The sequence below is a fragment of the Elephantulus edwardii genome, unplaced genomic scaffold (genome assembly GCF_000299155.1).
Source record: "Elephantulus edwardii isolate Elephantulus edwardi_28Jun2011 unplaced genomic scaffold, EleEdw1.0 scaffold00034, whole genome shotgun sequence".
NCBI classification, from domain to species: domain Eukaryota; kingdom Metazoa; phylum Chordata; class Mammalia; order Macroscelidea; family Macroscelididae; genus Elephantulus; species Elephantulus edwardii.
Genome location: NW_006399784.1, coordinates 18,692,370 through 18,711,200, shown reverse-complemented (window position 1 = coordinate 18,711,200; position 18,831 = coordinate 18,692,370). Strand labels below are relative to the sequence as shown.

The 18,831-nt window shown below is 38.1% G+C and overlaps 1 protein-coding gene across 4 annotated transcripts in view; it reads left to right on the top strand.

Annotated features, from left to right (window-relative positions):
• Positions 1-18,831, top strand: part of ARFIP1 (ADP-ribosylation factor interacting protein 1) — a 186,634-nt gene that overhangs the window by 84,255 nt on the left and 83,548 nt on the right. For 3 of the 4 annotated variants that reach the window (XM_006884465.1, XM_006884468.1, XM_006884467.1), the window contains one exon: positions 10,012-10,120. In XM_006884465.1, coding sequence (XP_006884527.1) covers positions 10,012-10,120 — 109 coding nt within the window. Of the gene's footprint in view, positions 1-10,011; positions 10,136-18,831 lie in introns of all 4 variants that reach the window. The other variant, XM_006884466.1, reaches the window with a different exon arrangement.

Genomic DNA, 18,831 nt, shown 5'->3' with positions numbered 1-18,831 from the left:
TCTCCAGAGAGATACCATTGCTCTTCAATATTTTGGAGAAGTCCCTAACAGCAGACTTTCCCATCACAATACGTCTTTTAATTTCCTGGCTACTGGTGCTGAGAGTGTTGACTGTGGAGCCATGATAATTTCCGTAGTGGAAATTTGGCCAGGACCTGTTCATCAGGACCAAACATTTCAAGCCAACAATGAAATACTAGTTCACAATCACTAAAATAACTATAATTTAAAAAAGGGAAAAAAACTCCACAAGTGTTGTTAAGGATGTAGATAAATTGGAACTCTCATACACTGCTGCTAGGAGTGTAAAATAGTGCAGCCCTTTTAGCAAACTAGTCAGTTCCTTAAGAGATCAGTTGAAAGTTAATATGACACAAACACTTACATACTTTGTGCATAACAGCTATTCATAATAGTCTAGAAATTGGAAGCAACTGAAATACTCGTCAACTGAATAATGGATGAAAATAATGTCTTTGAGCAGAGACTTTATCAGTCATTGCTATTTATCTAGTATCTAGAGCAGTGACTGTCAAAATGTTGGTGTTTATTAAATGTCACTTTAAGTTTATAAATGTTTTATGTCCCAAGCACTAACATGCTCTTTTCTTTTATGCTTTGATTTTCATAAACTTATTCCTAGTCTAAATTCTTTAGTACTTGCTGTCTTGTCATTGGCACACGTTCAACTTTTAGATGATTGATTGTATATGCTGTATAATGAGTCAAGAACTGTACCTTATCTTTTTCGCTGCTTAGAAGATCTAGCGTATGTAAAGAATAAACACATTGCCGTCTAGTCAGTGCAATTCATAACAATACTGTGGGAAAGAGTAGAACTGCCTCATGGGGTTGTTAGATGCTGTGAAGTTGAGCATGACCCATAGTGGCCCTGTGAAAAACAGATCTGAACACTGCCCTATCTTGTACAGTCCTCATCATATGTAGTCCTCACCTGATATAGCCTGTTGCTCCAGTCACTCTGCTAGTCCATCTTGTTGAGAGTCTTACTCTTTTCCCCTGGCCCTCCACGTTTCCAAAATTGAGGTCTTTATCTAAGGATCAGCCCCTCCAGACAACGTACCTAAAGTATGTGAGATGAAATTTCATCATTCTTGCCTCTAAGGAGTACGCTGGTTGCCCTTTTTCAAGACATGTTTGTTCTTTTCATAGTCCATGTGATATTCAGTGCTCTTCTTCAACACCACAAGTCAAAAACATTGATTCTTTTTTTGTCATCCTTTCAGATATATATGAAGTATAAGAAGTAATGGAAAAGACAGTGATTTGAATCAGGTGTTCCTTAGTCTTTAAAGTGCCATTGTTGCTCCTCAGCACCTCAACAGAACTCCTTGACAGCAGATTTCCTTAGTGCAAGACATTTTTTTATTTCTTGACTCTTGGTACTAATGGTGTTGATTTTGATCCTAGTAAAAAGAAGTTCTTCAGTCTTCTCTTCACCAATTGCGATGTGACTAATTCTGAATATTGAGATGTAATCCACATTTCAAGCCATAGTCTTTGATCTTTTGCAACATGCCCTTCACATTCCCCTCGCTTGCAACAAGCAAGGTCCTGTCATACATAACACAGGTGGTTCCTGAGTCTTCTGATCCTGATGCTGCATTCTTCTTCATAAAGCCCAGATTCTCTAATGATTTGTAGATGACACACCTTGCTTGATGAAAGTGAAGAGAACTCAAATTGTTTGCTACAGAATATAAACTACTACAATATGGATTACATCTCAACATCAAAAAAAGAAAAGTAATCCTCACCTTTAGACCAGTAGGAAACGTGATAGATGGAGAAAATATTGACGTTTTCAATGATTTAATTTTTTTAAATTGTTGGGAATTTTCTTTTTTCCCATTGGGACAAACTGTTGTTAAGAACCTCTCCAAAGTTATAAAGAGCACCAATGTCAGTTTAAAGATTTAAGGTGTACGGAGCTCTGGTGGCCTAGTGGCAAGTAGTTGCACTGCAATCCCAAAGGCGTGTGGTTTGAATCCACCAAATGCTTTGCAGGAGAAGGAGGGGCAATCTCCTCCTGTGCTGGTTGGATCTGACTCGATGATACACAACAACAGCAAAAAGACTGAGGTGTGCCCTTTGTAAGTCCTCATATGTTCAGTTACTTTTATGCATCTGAAAGTTTGACAGTGATTAAGGATGACAGAAAATTCAATGCCTTTGAATTGTGGTGTTGGAGAAGTGTGCTGAAAATCCTATGGGCTGCCAAAAGGACAAACAAGTCGGTTTTGGAGGAAGTGCAAGCAGGATGTTCCTGAGAGGCAAGGATGGTGAAACTCTATCTTCTATACTTTGTGTATGTTGTTAGGAGGGGCTAGTCCTTAGAAAGAAGACATCATGCTGGGTAAGGTGGAGGATCAAAGAAAGAGAGAAGGTCCCTCAACAAGATGGAATGACAGTGGGTTTGAGCTTATCAGCAGTCTTGAGACTGGCATAGGATAGGACAAAGTTTTGACCTGTTATTTAAAACCATCTATTGTTCAGAGTCTATGAGTGAAATTGATTCAAGTAGCACCTAAGAACAACAATTAAACTCATATAATAAACCATTGGTGTTATAACTTTTTATATTATCTATTAAGTCCTTTAGTTCATTAAATAAATTTACATATTCTTTCAGGAAATATTTAGGATGACTAATCTGTTTGTTCTTTTGGCCGCCCATGGGATATTTAGTACTCTTCTCTAACACCACAGTTCAAAAACAGCATTTCTTCTTCTATCATCCTTATTCACTGTCTATCTCTCAGCAACATAGCAAGTGATTGTAAAGACCATGATCTTCCTTACTCCTCAGATTAACAACATTGCTCACCCTGTCTGTAAACTTTGCCAGTGCAATATGTCTCCTGATCTCCTGACTGCTATTACCAAAAGTATTGTTTGGAGAGCCAAGTAAGATGAAATCACTGTGTTTCAATATGTACTCCATATATCATAATGTTGCCTGTCAGTCCAGTGGTGAGAACTGGAAAAGGTGCAGCCAGAATGCTTTTTAGAGGCAAAGGTGTTAAAATTTCACCTCACATATTTTGGTCATGTTGCTAAGAGAGACTGTTCATTGCAGAGGGACATGATACTTAGAAAGGTGGAGGGACAGCGAAAGAGAAAAAGACCTTCAACCAGGTGGATTGACACAGTGACCGCCACAATGGGCTCTAGTGTGTCAGAAATGATGAAGGTGGCACAGGATAGGACAGTGTTCATATCTGTTGTTCATCGGGTCAATATGAGTAGTACTCAACTTGATTGCACCTAACAACAAGTTCAAGAAAAACATGGGTATCTTTAAGGTAGATAATGTTACTTCCAAATAGAAACTTCTTTAGTGTTAAGATTAAATTAAACAATGTAAATGTAAGTTAATATATTTTCATCTCCTTTCAGCTTTCATGGAAGATTAGAAATAATTGTTTAAAATCATGTCTTCTTGAAATTTAAACAACCTATTGACTGGTTTGTCATTATAAACATTAACTTCTGTGAGTGCCTCTTACATGAACATTAATTTCTGTAGTGCCCTGATCCACCATTCATCTGTCATTTTTATCTTCCTTAACGAGTTAAAAAGCAAAGATGTCATCTTGAATACTAAGGTATTCCTGACTCACACATTGGTATTTTCAGTTGCTCTATATGCATGTGACTGCTCATAGCAACAGTGTTAATTGTGGATCCAAGTAAGATGAAGTTGTTGATAGTTTTAGTCTTTTCTCCATCCATCATAATGCTGTCCGTCAGTCCAGTGGTAAGAATCCAGCAATCAGGAAATCAAGAAATGTATTGTATTGGGAAAGTCTACCATTAGGACCTCTCCAAATTATTAAGGAATAATGATGTCAATTTGAGGACTAACATGTGTCTGACTCAGACCATGGCCTTTCCAATCATTTGTGTAGGATCGACGAAGGAGAGGAAGACCCTCAACCAAATGGATTGACACAGTGACTGTCATAATGGGCCCTAATGTGTCAGGAGGTGTGAGGATGGCACAGAATAGGACAGGGTTCAGATCTGTTGTTCATGGAGTCGCCATGGATCCTACTCAACTTGACGTTACCTAGCAACAGCAGCCTGGCCCTGAGATATCATTGCTGATGTCAGATGTTATCATGGCTGACAGCAGAGGGTTCCAGAAGAATGTCTGTTTATGGTTTTTTGACTATTCAAACACATTCAACTGGATGAATCATAACAATCAATGGCTAACATTGAAAATAATAGGAATCCTAGAACACTTAATTATGTTTTTAATGAAATCTGTACCTTGGATAAGAAGCTGTTGTCTGAACAGAGCAAGGGAATACTGCATGGTTTAAAATTGAGAAAGGATGTGTCAGAGCTGTATCCCTGCTCCATATCTATTCATTTTGTATCTTGAGCAAATCACTCATGAGAGTAGGCTTTATGAAGTAGAATATGACATTGAGATTGGAGGAAGACTCATGAACAACCTGCCTTATGCAGATGACACTACACTTGCTTGCTGAAAGCAAAGAGGACCTAATGAGCCTTCAGTATGGATTACATCTCAACAGAAAGAAATAAATAAGAATATAAAAACCTTCACTACTGTGCCAATAGGCAACATAATACAAGAGAGAGAAAAGATAAAAGTTTCCATGATTTCATCTTGCTTGGATCCACAATCATTTATTTCCCTTGGTTCAGTTGTCAGGACACCAGGAGACATGTAGCATTGGAAAAGTTGGCAGTCAGGGATCTTTCCAAAGTCCTGGAGAGCAATGATACCAGTTTATAAAGCCTAAGTTACACCTGATTCAAATCATAATCTTTCCAGTCACCAGTTGTACATCTGAGTGCTGGACTACTGACCAAGGATGACAGAATAAGAATTGATCCTTTTGGGTTGTGATGTTGAAGAGTACTAATATCCCTGTACTGCCAACAGAACAGAAGGCACTCTACTTAGAGTGCTACTTGGAGGCAGGAGTGGTGAAGCTGTGTCTCAGAAACTCTGGACATATGGTTAGAAGAGGCTATGTGTCAGAGGACATCATGCTTGGAAAGTTAGAGGGACAGTAAAGGAGAGGAAGACCCTCAACCAGGTAGATTGACAGAGTGTCTGCCCCAGTGGGCTCTGGTATGCCAGAGATGATAAGGATGGCACAGGATAGGATATTGTTCAGATCCCTTGTTCATAGGGTGACTATGAGTTGTGCTCAAATTGAAACCTAGCAACAGCACCTTTAACATTTTGTCATCTAGCCTTGTAATGAATTTACTCTCATCCCTCTACTTAGACCCTGGCTAACCTGGTGGTATAGTTGGGTGGGTACATGTTACACTGCTAACCAGAAGATCTGAGTTCAAATCCATCAGCCTTTTCTGTGGGAAAAAGAACTTTCTGTCAAGATTGACAGTCTCAAATTAGAGAAATGAAAATAAAAACCGCAATGAGATGCCATCTTACCCCAGTAGCAGTAGCAAAGTTTAACAGAATAGCAGTCATTAACTGTTGGCAAGGATGTGGAGGATTGGCATGTTATGCAATGATTATGCTAATGACATCTCTAAACCTCCCCACCTGCAAGTATTTATATTACATTGAAAATCCATCTCTCCTCACCCCTGTTCTATTTTTCTTCCATTCTGTATCTTCCGTGTTGGCCCTTCATGCAGCTCAAGATCCGTCTCTTCCTTTTGTTAGATTTTTTTCTTCTGTGTAATGCATACTGATGATTCCTTCTGTTTAACTCTATATTGTCTTCAGCTACTAAATCTCTGCGTCTTTTCCTAGGTAAGAACACTCCATAGAGAAATATCCTGTACCCCTGCTGAAGACGATGCTTTATATTAAAGAAAGTGTGATGAATTAGTAAAAGTGTATAAGAATAACATACTCTTCTTTATGATCCATAAATGTGCTAACTCAAACTATCCACACTCTGAAATTTTAACTTTATTATTAGCTGAATTTAATTATAACTCACTTGTTAATCTACAAATTCCACTAATAAAGATAATTAGAAAAATGACTAGAATTTAGATGCCATGATTTCCTTCATATCAGTTTGCTTTTGAAAACCTAAAAACGGGATAAAATTGCTTTTGAAAATCTAAACATGGGATAAAATGAGCATTATTATTGATTATCCATCTTATAGAGATATTCCTGATTCTTGGTGGTTTTAGATAATTTTATGCTTGATCTGTCTCACTACTTATAACTAAATTTTGAAATATTGGAAAAAATCTTTCACAGAAAATTTGTTGTTGTTGCTGTTGTGTGCCGTGGAGTCAGAACCAACCCAGTAGCTCTGATGAGTTTTCAGAGGCAGTTAATGTCATGGGAGCAGATGCCCATCCTTCTCTGGAGAGCAGCTGGTGGCCTTGAACTGCTTGCCTTTGGGATTGCAATGCAGCTTCTTGCCACTAGGCCACCAGATCTCTTTTAGAATGTATAAATTTGGCTTTTTCCTTTTTAGACATCATTGTTCTTTTTTTAGCACCTAGTCTTCATAAGAAGCAGCCCTTATGGAATAGTACGTCATGTGTGTGGCTACTAAACAAAAGGTCAGTGGATCAAATCAAATCCACTTACTGCTCCCAAAAATGATGGACAGCCTCAGAAACTAGATGGAGGATCACTGTGAGTCAGAATTGACTCAAAGGCAGTAGGTTTTTAGTAGTTGTTCTTACTGTGTGTCAGCAAATTAGAACTGACTAAAGCTGACCATTCAACACGTTTTCAGAAGCTGTAAATAACACAAGAGATTGCCCATCTTTTTACCATGGAGCAGCTTGTGGATTCCAACTACCTGCCTTTCTGTTGGCAGCTCAGCTCTTTACCACTCAGCTACCAGAGCTCCTCTTTATGGTGCTTGTTTGATGCCATAAAGTAGCACATGACTCATACCTCACCCGTGAACAACAGATCTGAACCCTGTTCTAGCTTGTGCCATCCTCATCATCTCTAACACACTTGAGCCCATTGCCCAGTCACTTTATCAACCCATCTCGCTAAGGATCTTCCTCTCTTTCACTGACCCTTTACCTTTCCAAGCATGATGTTCCTTTCCAAGGAATAGCCAGCCTCTCCTAACAACAAAATATGTCTTCTTAAAGTATAGGACTTGATGGTGACTATCATATTTATTTCCATTAAATTTCAGTCATTTACTATATTTTTACATAAATAACACACTTCCTAAAGTTGTTTGCCAGTTTCTCCCTCTGATTCCTTCCCAAGAGATGCCTGGGTGCTGAGAGCTGTTGGCAAGCACACATCTAAAAGATGGGTTTATATATGCCTACTGGAAACTCTGGTGGCCTAGTGAATAAGGAGTTTTGTGTTAACAGAAAGGCAAGTGATTTGTATCCACCAGCTGCTCCAAGGGAGAAAGTTGAACAGTCTCCTCCTGTGTAGTTTACAGCCTTTGAAAATCCACTGTAGAATCAGCAATGAATTGAGTTGAGAATTTGCTGGTTTGTTAACTAACTTAATATGTTGTTGTCATTTACCATCAAGTTGACTACAATCCATAGCAACCCAGTGTAAACAGTTCTGAAGCCAGTCCTATCGTGTACCATCATCAACTCCAGCACACTTGAGCCCATTGTTACACACTCTCGCTGATCTATCTTTTTGAGGGTTTTCAGTCTCTTAATCTGACCTTTCACCTTTCTAAGCATGATGTCCTTCTCTAAAAACAGACCTTTTACTACAACATGCCCAACATATATGACACAAAGTTTTGCCATCCAAGGAACACCCCGGTTTCACATTCTCCAGAACAGATGAAAATTTACTTCTGTTGTTTTTGTTGTGTGCTGACAAGTTGGAACTGAGCCCTGGCCGACCCTCCAGTGGGTTTTTCAGAGACAGGTAATTGCACAGAAGGAGATTGCCCATCCCTCTCCCATGGAGCTGCTGGCAGGTTCAAACTGCATGCCTTCAGAATTGAAGCACAGCTTCTTACCACTAGGCCACCAGAGCTCCCTGAGAATTTACTATTCTTTGAATAGTAAATTGAAGTCTGAGAAATCCAGCTCACTTTGAAAAGCATATGGAAATTAACATTACAAGTATTACAATATTTACAAATAATTACTTGTTTATATTGACCATTTATTTAATCACAATTGTATTTTATATCAATTTTTTAAAATTAGACAGGGCTTTTTAGTTACCTTAATTTTGCTATTTAAAACAATTTTTCTTCATTTTTTTTAAATTTTTAAATTTTTTTAAATTTTTCTTCATTTTTATGAAACGCTGAACTGGATAGTTGTGATAGTTGTATAACATAGTATCCGTAGAATGTCCATTTAAAAGATACTGAAATGGTAACCATTTTGTTTTGTATTATGTGTATTTTGTATTTTGTTGTTATGTGCCATCGAATTGCCTGCAACTCATAGTGACCCTATGTATAACAGCTCTAAACCTTGCCCTATCCTGTGCCAATTTCACTGTCTCTGACACACCTACACCCATTACCCCAGTCACTGAATCAATCCATCTCATCAAGGTCTTCCTCTCTTGCGCTGTCCCTCCACCCTTCCAAGCATGACATCCCTCTCCAAGGACTGATCTCCCCTTGCAACATGTCCAGAGTATGTGAGACTAAGCTTTAGAATCCTTGCCTCCAAGGAGCAGCCTGGCTTCACCCTCTCCAGGACAAACCTGTTCATTTTCTTAGCAGTCCATAGTATATTCAATACTCTTCGCCAGCACCACAGCTCAAAGGCATCCATTCTCCTTCTATCATCCCTAATCATTGTCCAGCTCTCTGATGCATAGCAAGTGACTGCAAAAACCATGGCATGTATCAGGTGAACTATAGTCTCCGGACTGACATCATTACTCTTCAGAACTTTAGAGAGGTCTCTAACAACAGACTTTCCCGTCACAAAATATCTTTTAATTTCCTGGCTGCTGGTGCCAAGAGTATTGTCTGTGGAGCCAAGGAACTAAAACTGTTAACAATCTCAATCTCTTCACCATCCATTATGATGCGGCCAATCGGCCCAGTGGTGAGAATCTTTGTTTTCTTGATATTGAGCCTCAGTCTGTACTGAAGACAGCAGTCCCTGACCTTCCACAGCAGGCGCTTCAGATCCTCCTCAGTTTTAGCAAGCAGGGATAGTTTTGTCGTAGTATAAAAATAGAATTATCTGTCAAATCACTAGATTAGAAATTTGGAAATTGAATTCTATTATTGTAGTCCTGAGGAAGTTATGCTGCTAACCCACAGACCGTATCTTTCTGGTGGCTTGACTCTCTAAAGGCTTTACTAGAGAGTGATGGACAATCTCCTAACCTTGTGATTTACAGTTAAGAAACCCTGGTAAGTCAGCTAGGAGTCGGTTGTGACTTAAAGGCAGTGAATAACTGAATGAGCATGCTGTTTAGTTCCAGAATAATGCAATTATATTATAATTGATGTACATTATACCTCCTGACAAGGGAGCACTAGCAGTCTTGTGATAAGGAATTAATTGTGCTGCCAGTCCAAAACATGTGGCTCAAATCCACCAAGTGCTCAGTGGGAAATAGGGTGTTTTCCTCCTGTGTAGTTTCTTGCTTCTGAAAACTCTCTGGAGGGTCAGCTATGAATGAATCTCGACTTGACAGTACATAACAACAAAGAACAGCAGTGCCTCTTGATAGCAGATCTTGCTCTATTTGCTGTTGCTGCTAGATCATTATAGAATGTATGCCATTATACATTATGACAATATAAAGAAATACTACATAATTGCACTGCCAACTCAAAGGTATTGTGGTTCATATCCCCTCTTCTCCACAAGAGAAAGATGGGCAGTCTCCTACCCTGTGATTTATTGCAGCTGAAACCCACTGGGAGGTTCTGACTTGATGGTTCTGACTCAATGATACTCAACAACAACAGAGAGAAAATAAGCAATTTATAATGCCATTTAAAAAAATAAACTGAACTGTTAATGAGATATGGATTTTACAAAGATTTTCTTTTTTATTCAAATTCTAAGGATTTGAAACGTTCGTTACCAGCTGGCCTTGGTCTCTCAGAAACCCAGATTACATCTCATGGCTTTGACAGTACCAAAGATGGAGCTGTTGAAGCAGGAACATTTCAAGGTAAGAACCCATTTAGTTTTGAAGAGGGCTGTTATGGAGCTAGTTCACCAGTGCTGTCTTTATTAATAAATAAAGCACATGCTTTGAACCCTGCCGTCAGTGGTAGGGGATTTATTATAAGCATTATGCCTTTTCTTCTCCTTCAGTATAAGTTAAGAATTGTGTTGTCTCCTTTATGTAAATAGGTAAATATTGTAAACAAAGTTTCCCTGACTGTTAAGGATTGACTTTAATACTTAAATACTGAAATAATGACTCAAAATTTATATAAAAAGATAGGTTTACTTAAATTGATTTACCTGTAATCATAAAATTCAGAGCAACAAATCAATTTTGATTAATATAAATGTTTCCTATTCCAAAGCTGTTAGAAAAATAAACTTGTTCTTACTGTATATGCTGTATATGTTAAGAGACATCACACATGCACACACACACACCTGCCACCAGACAACCTGCAAGTTCAGTATTCCTAGGGCAGCAGGACTCAGTACATGGCTATGCTCATGGCTGTGATGTAGTACAGTGGAAGAATGCCAAGTGCAATCAGCAAAGGAGAAAAGATCATGAAGAAAAGCCTCTGGTCTGGATACACCAGGTGGAAGCTTCCAAGAGTCCTCTCAGTGAAGTCACACAAGGTCCTCTGAATTCTCCCAGAAAAGATTTGTGACAACATTAGAAAAAATATTGCCATCCATGGAAGTATATTTCGGGACTCAGAGCCCATAAGTTTTATTGGGATCTGGTCACATAGCCACACTCGGTCTAGCATATGCCGTATTTTAGACCCCTAGAAGGAAGTATATGTTCAACAGAAACCATATTGTTCATGTGAAGAATTTAGGCTTGCGAGCCACTCCTATCAGGCTTGATACTAGAGGAATTCCTCTTGAAATACAGTTTCTCAGACACTGGCTGAAGACCAACTATATAAGTATGACTTTTTAAGGATAAGCACTTAGCACTATAAAAAAAAAAGGATAAGCACTTAGGGCTTTTTATGTTAACTGTTTTTCTTCACACACAGTAGTGATGTATCTGTTTTTAATAGCAAGGATGAAGTTGCCTTCTGTTTGGTGTTCTTGCTGGAAATTTTTTTTTTTAATGTTTGAATTTTTGTGGGTTTTTTTTTTTCATACCACTGAGACGAAGTAAACCAAGTAAACATTTGTATGTAAAATATGGATTATTTTCTTGATAGAACTGTAGCTAAAGTAGTAGTAATAGTTGTTGTTCAATAAAATATGTAAACTTTAATATTACACTTAATTTCAGAGTGAAAAAGATCTTAACGCCTTTGCAGTCTTTAGCCCCCTTAGAGATAATAGTATATTTCTACTTTACTAATGATTAATATTTCAAAACTATGTTTTGAAATGTAGTCTTCTTTAAATGAGTCCTGGAAGTAGGCATATTCTTTTGAGATTAATTGACACAGTGACTGTCACAATGGCCTTGAGCAAGGCAGAGATCATGAGAATGGTGTAGGATAGAGCAAGATTCTGATCGTTTGTCCCTAAGGTTGCTGTTAGTCCTTGTTGACTCCAGAGCACCCGCCTAACATTGAGAAAAAAGAAAATCCCTGAACACCTGATTATGGTCATGCAAAAACCTATATATAGACCAGGAAGAAGTCGTCAAAGCAGAGCAGGGAACCACTGCTTAGTTCAAATTTGAAAAAGGAATGTGTCAGGGATGCATCCTGTCTCCATACCTTTTCAGTTTATATGTGTAACAGGTGATTTGGAAGACTGGGCTTTATGAAGGCATCAGAATTGGGGGAGGACTCATCAGCAACCTGCATTATGCAGATGGCACAACCTTGCTTGCTGAAACTGGAGTGAGCCTGAAGCATTTGCTGCAGAAGGTCAAGGAATGCAATTTTTAATATGGATTGAAGTGCAACATTAAGATGACAAAGATTCTCGCCACTGGAAACAATTGACAGCACTATGATAGATGGAGAAGAGATTGAGGTTGTTAATAATTTCAGCTTGCTTGGTTCCAAAGTGAGCACTCTTGGCAACAGCAGTCAGGAAATCAAAAGATGAATTGCATTGTGAAAATCTGCTGTAAGGAACCTGTCCAGAGTACTAAAGAGCAATGATGTCAGTCTGGAGACTAAGGTGTGCTTTATTTAGACCATGGTCTTTGCAACTGCTTGCTATGCATCAGAAAGCTGGACGCTGACTAAAGGTGACAGAAGAAGGATTGTTTCCTTTAAGTTAGAGAGCAGGGTGTTGACCATTCCATGGACTGCCAAGAAAACAAACAGGTTTGTCCTGGAGAGGACAGTGTTGTCCTGAAGAAACCTTGTTGCTCTTTAGAGGTATGGATTTCGAAGATCCATCTCACATATTTTGGCCTTGTTGCCAGGAGGGACCAGTCCTTAGAGAAGGACATTATGCCCCTGGATGAATTTTACTGATACAGTAACTGGGGTAATGGGGTTAGAGTTAGGTGTGTTGGAGACAGTGACCCTGGCTCAGGATAGGATAGTGTCAGAGCTATCGTGCATAGGATCGCTATGAGTCACACAGGCTCAATGGCATATGACAACGACAAACAACAGCAGCAATATAGTATCTTCTAGGCTGTAAAATGAATGGGATGTTTGTGACATTTTTCTTATTTTTATATTCAGAAAAAAATAAAGCTATAAAAAGAGAACATGGCTGTTAAATTTTTAATAACCACTTTGCAACATTTGTATTTTGAGGGTAACTTTGAATTTGAAATGCTTGTTTGAAAGCTTTTAATGAGTTCCCGTGGTGATAGGTAGCTTGCTTTGCATAGTGTAATACTGATTATGTTGCAGTCAACATAACATTACCATAAATTTTACTATTAATACCATTTAAGTATTTTCAAAGAAATTATTTAGCTGACGTTTAACCTTTTTTTATGCCTTAAGTGTAATAATGTTATGCAATACTTAAAAATCAACTGGAAATGCCTGTAAGTTTCACTTCCTTATAGATACACTGTAATTCTTCAAGTACAAATAAAAAAATATGTTTCATGAAATTGGGCATTATCTTAGTTTGTTTAAACTGCTTGATAAAAATATTTTTAAGCACACCATATCATTGCTCTCATATATTAAAATAATTTTTCCATACATAATCTTAGTCAAGCATTAATTGGAAAATTATGGTTATTTCAAGTATATTTTAAAATATACATATATACATAGGTAAATTATAATGAACACCTAGAAAGAACAACATGATTAAAATTTAGTGAATAAATCTTCATCAGAAACAGTAAAGGATTTGTGGCTGTGTTAATCACCTGGAAAATACTGAACAGTGTCTTTATTACCAGCCATCACATTTTGGATGAGTATTGCTGTCTACTTTTCCATATACCTTTGAGCAAATTTTGAAGAAATCATATATTGAATTTAACCCTAACTACAAGACTATAGAATCAGTAATAGTGAAAATAATGAATAAATCAGATATTTAATTGCAAAGCACACTTAATACCTCGGTTATTCATAATGGAAGGTTCAATTTGGTATTCATGTGTTCATATGCCTTAATTCTCTTACTGAGATGAAACTATTTTCAAATTTTGGCAATTAGCAAGATCTTGAATTTTTAAAATTCCCATTTATATGTATTAATGAGTGATCTTGTTAGTTAAAATTAGTAGTTTAAAGGGTTAGAATATTGAAAACATGGAAAAGTGGTCATTACCTTTGAGGTAAAGTAAAAAAGCTGAAGGTGCCCATTTAGTGAGTATCTTGTCATTCACGTTTTTAGGTTAGAAAGTTATATAGAATTTGTTTTATATAATAGAGAATTTCATGTTGTATTGAAGGATTATTTCTTTAGTAAAATAGAATGTTGTAATAATCAGAATAGCAGAGCTCTGTTCCTGAGGTCATTAAAATAGAAATTACAGTAGCCTGCTTGTATTTAATATTTCCTTATAATAATAACTTTTGTGTCTTGGATAGTAGAGATATAATCTTTGTTTGATATGGTAATTGTCCCAGATAATTTATTAAAATTCCTTCTAACTCAGCAAAACTCTTGTTGATTAATGCTTTCTAAACTTAATTTAATAATGGGGATATTATGGCATGCTATAAAGAACACTATTCTAGGATTCAGAGCATCTTAGTCTTTAAGAAGCTGTGTTTACCTCACTTTGCCTCATTTCTCCTAAATTAAATAAGGGCTTCAGATTTTTTAGCCAACACATTTTAAGAGAATGTATTACTCAGTTTGAAAGATAGAAGCAGTTTATTTAGGTATATTCTGTGCTTAAATATTAATGTAAAATCTCATCCAAGCAAAAGTTTTAATTATCTTAAAACTTTTCACTGATTTATATAAAAATAGAGTAAGGCTTGTAAAAGCTCAAAGTTGTGTTACACAGTAACCTGTCAGAAAAGGAAAATTCAACTATTTTCCACTAATAGTGAATGATAGAAGATGTTAAAACTTGTTGTTCCAAGAATGTTGATTGTGGAACCAAGCAAGCTGAAATTGTTAACAATCTCAATCTCTTCTCCATCTATTACAATTCCATTTCGCTTAGTGGTGAGAATCTTTGTTTTCTTGCTGTTGAACAGTTCTTAACCCTCTGCAACAGATGCTTCAGGCCCTCCTTGGTTTTGGCAAGTAAGGTTGTGTCATCTGCGTAACAGAGGTTGTTAATGAGTTTTCCACCAAGTCACATTCCTCCTCATAAAGTCCAGACTCAAATTATCTGTTCTGCATACAGATTGAAAAGGTATAGAGACAGGACACATCCCTGACACACTCCTTTTCTGATTTTGAACCGTGCAGTGTTTTCTTGCTCTTTTCTGACAGCTGCCTCATGGTCCAAGTACAGGTTTTGCATGAGCACAACCAATTGTTCTGAGACTCCCATTCTTCTCAAGATTAGCCACAATTTGTGTGATTCACAAACAAAAATGTCTTTGTATAAACATTAAAACATAGATAGACATTCCTCTGGTACTCTCTGCTCTTAGCCAAAATCCATCTGACATTGGCAGTGATGTCCCTAGTGCCATGGGTTCTTCTAAATTCACCTTTTATTTCTAGTAGTGCTCTATCGATATATTGTTGCAGTTGCTGTTGGATAATTTTCAGCAAGATTTTGCTAGTGTGTGATACTAGTGATATCGTTCAATAATTTTCATACTCTATTTATTTACCTTTTTAAAAAAAATGGGAATAATTATGGCTCTCTTCTAGTCAATTGGCCAAGTAGTTGTCCTCCAGATTTCTTGGCACAACCTGGTGAGCACTTCCAGGTCTGTATCCATTTGTTGAAATTTAGCAATTGTTGGTCCATCAATTCCTGGGACCTCATGTTTTTTTCACAATCAACACTCTTGGCACCACTAGTCAAGAAATACAAAAACCCAATTGTTTTAGGGAAATCTGCTGTGAGGGACCTCTCCAGAGTGCTAAAGAGCAAGGATATCAGTGTAGAGACTGAGGTGTGCCTGATCCAGGCCATGGTCTTTGCAGTTACTTGCTGTGCATCATAGAGCTGGATAATGACCAGTCTTTGGAGAAGGATCTCATGCTTGGCAGGGTCAAGGGACAGATCAAGAGAGGAAGACCCCAGATGAGATGGATTGACACAATAACAGGGGCAATGAGGATAGATATGTCAGAGGCAGTGAGATTGGCTCAGAATAGAGCAGAGTTCAGAGCTCTTGTGTATAGAGTCACTATGAATTACAGCAACTCAGCAGCATATAACAACAACAAGAATTTAAAACATGCTCTGAAAAGGTGTACATTTTGCAGAACCTGAAAAACAAGGCAGTCCTATCTCATAGGTTTCATTGTATATATGGAATATGAATCCTGATTGGAAGTCATCTGTTCATGTGCTGTACAGAGGTAATTCACAGTTGCTGTGATGCTAAACACTGTGACACTGATGTGTCAAATGCAATAATGGTTACCCATGGTGGACAGTGTTTGGTGGCGTTTCCCAATTAAAACAAGCTTGGAAGCAAGAGTGGCATCCACTTCCAAAATAACTTGTTTCTGGAAACTCTATGAACGTGGTGAAACGATGAAAGTTATAGAAGTGTTTAAGTCTTTCAGTCATAGGGTTGCTATGAGTCATCTATGACTCAACAGCATTTAACAACAATATAGAGGGAGTTCTTTTGGCCTAGTGGATAGAAAGTTATGCTACCAAACCAAAGGTGGCTGATTTTAATCTGTGGCATTCAGGCCTGGTTTTAATTGTTTTTGGTCAAACATTCTTCTAAGTGGTATAGCACTGTTCTGTCCATTTGCTGTACAGAGATAACTCAAAAGTTGCTGTGATGCTGAACACTGTGACAGTGATGCATCAAATTCAATAATGGTTATCTATGGTGGAGAGTGTTTGGGGGAGCTTCCCAATTAAAGCATGCTTGGAAGCAGGAGTGTATCCACTTCTGAAATAGCTTGCCACTGGAAACTCTGTGAATGTGGTGAAATGGTGAAAGTTATACAAGTGTTCAGGTCTTTCTTCATAGGGTCACTATGAATCATCTACAGCTCGACTGTACTTAATGACAACAACATGATCTGTTATTAGTAATTGTAAATGAAGAAAATTTGTTATGAAGCAAATGCATTACATGATGTTTTCTAGAGAAGTAGCTTAAAATTAAGTAGACATTTAAATTCTCAGCTAAATATATAGTAATTTTTACAACTTTATTTTAGTTCCCACTACCTTGAAGATAGACTATTAGATTTAAATAATGCACTTATTGAAGCTATGCAGTTGTCTTTGGTTAAATGTTTTTACATATACAAACACCTAACAAGTCAAACTCTTGAGTCAAAATGAATTCATAACTCACCCTCCTGTGTATTTTACAACATTGTAAATTGGAGAGTGGAGATTTCTCATCTTTCTCTCAAGGAGTGAGTGGTGGATTAGAACCATCAAAGAGGCACTGCCTTTGGGTTTGCATCACAATTCCCTACAGATTCGACCAGGAGAGTTCCTTGGTTTAAAGCTGAACATTAACAGCAATGTTATGTCTTTAGTATTTCTAATTTTGAAGATGAATGTCTTAATTATGTAGGGTACGTAGATAACAACTTACATAGATGTGGTAACTAGGTAACGTAAATACCACAAGTGGATAGCTTTCACAAACTAGCCTCTCTTCAAATTTGGGAGGCTAGAAGTTCAAGAGGGACATGGTGCTGGGAGGGTGGGGGTCAGCAAAGGAGAGGAAGATGCTCAACCAGGTGGATTGACAGGTGACTGCTGCAATGGGCTCTCCTGTGTCAGGAAGAGTGAGGATGGTGCAGGCAGGACAAAGCTCAGATCTTTTGTTCTTGGGAGCACTATAAGTCATACTCGACTTGTCTGCACCTAACAGGAACAAGCCCAGAGAAAGGTCCATGTCTCCTTTAGCAATGTTATGCCCCACGTTCCTTGGAGATCTCCATGTGTCTTAGCTTCTCCTGTGTCAAAGGGTTTCCCAGGGAAGGAGTCTAGATATACACAGATGCATTCCACTCTTAGCAGTGTTTTCTGGGTAATACAGATGTACCCCTCTCAGGTTGCTTTCCTCCCCTTTTATCTCTTGTTAGATAAAATATGTTAGAGACTGCTCCCTAGGGAATCTCCTTATAGCAGCATTGTGATGGGATTTAAGGAGTGTTGCGTTCCACCCTTAATCTTCTCACAACTCTTTGGTTAATCAGATCCTAGAATACCATTTCTGAGCTAGACGGGCAGTCTCCCCTGTGCAATTTACAGCCCCAGCAAACCTCCTGGATGATGTGAGCTATGACCCAGGAAGTCCACAGTTATGAGTCTGTTCCTACTCAACAACAATGAGAGGGTTGAGGCGATCATTACATAGCTTCCATATTATGTATTTGTGGGGAGCTCAGTCCATGACAATGCCTAAGGTCAGACACAGTTCAAACCATGTATTTGCAGAGAATACAGTTTAACACTTAAAAATGCTTAAGATTCAGACCCAGTCCTCAAGTGTCAAGTATTCCAGTTCATGGCTCCTTGCATAGTTTAACAGGGAACTAACTGCCTTTTGCCTGTTTTACAGCTGGTAGGTTTAAACTATGAATCTTTAGGATATGCCAAGCGCATAACACAATACGCCATCAGTGTTTCTTTTACACTCCACCAGGGCAAACTGCGCTATATGAAGAAGAACTGGACATCATGTCTGGGAAAAGACTTATTAACAACCAAGGATATGTGGGTAACTATCCTTGCTTGCAGAAAACTGAAAAGAAAGAAAGGGAGGGAGAACCCTAACATTTGAAACAATAGTAAAGCTCTTAGATCATAGCTGTCAGTATGGATTAAACCTCAACTTAATGCAAAAACTTCACAACTAAATTAGTAAATAACATCATGATAAACATCATAAAAGGTGAAGTTGTTAAGGATTTTTATTTCCTAGGGTCCAGGAAAACAAACAGATTCATCCTAGAGAGGGTTAAACAAGGCTGCTCCTTGGAGGCAAGGATTCTGGGGCTTTGTCTGACATACTTTGGACATGTCGTAAGGAGGAACAGGTCTTTGGAGAGGGACATCTTGCTTGGGAGGGTAGAGGGGTGGTGGAGGAGTGGAAGACCCTCTATGAGGTCGATTGATTAAGTGACTCGGGTAATTGGGATTGGTATGTCAAAGGCAGTGCAATTGGCACAGGACAAAGCAGGGTTTAGGGCTGTTGTACATAG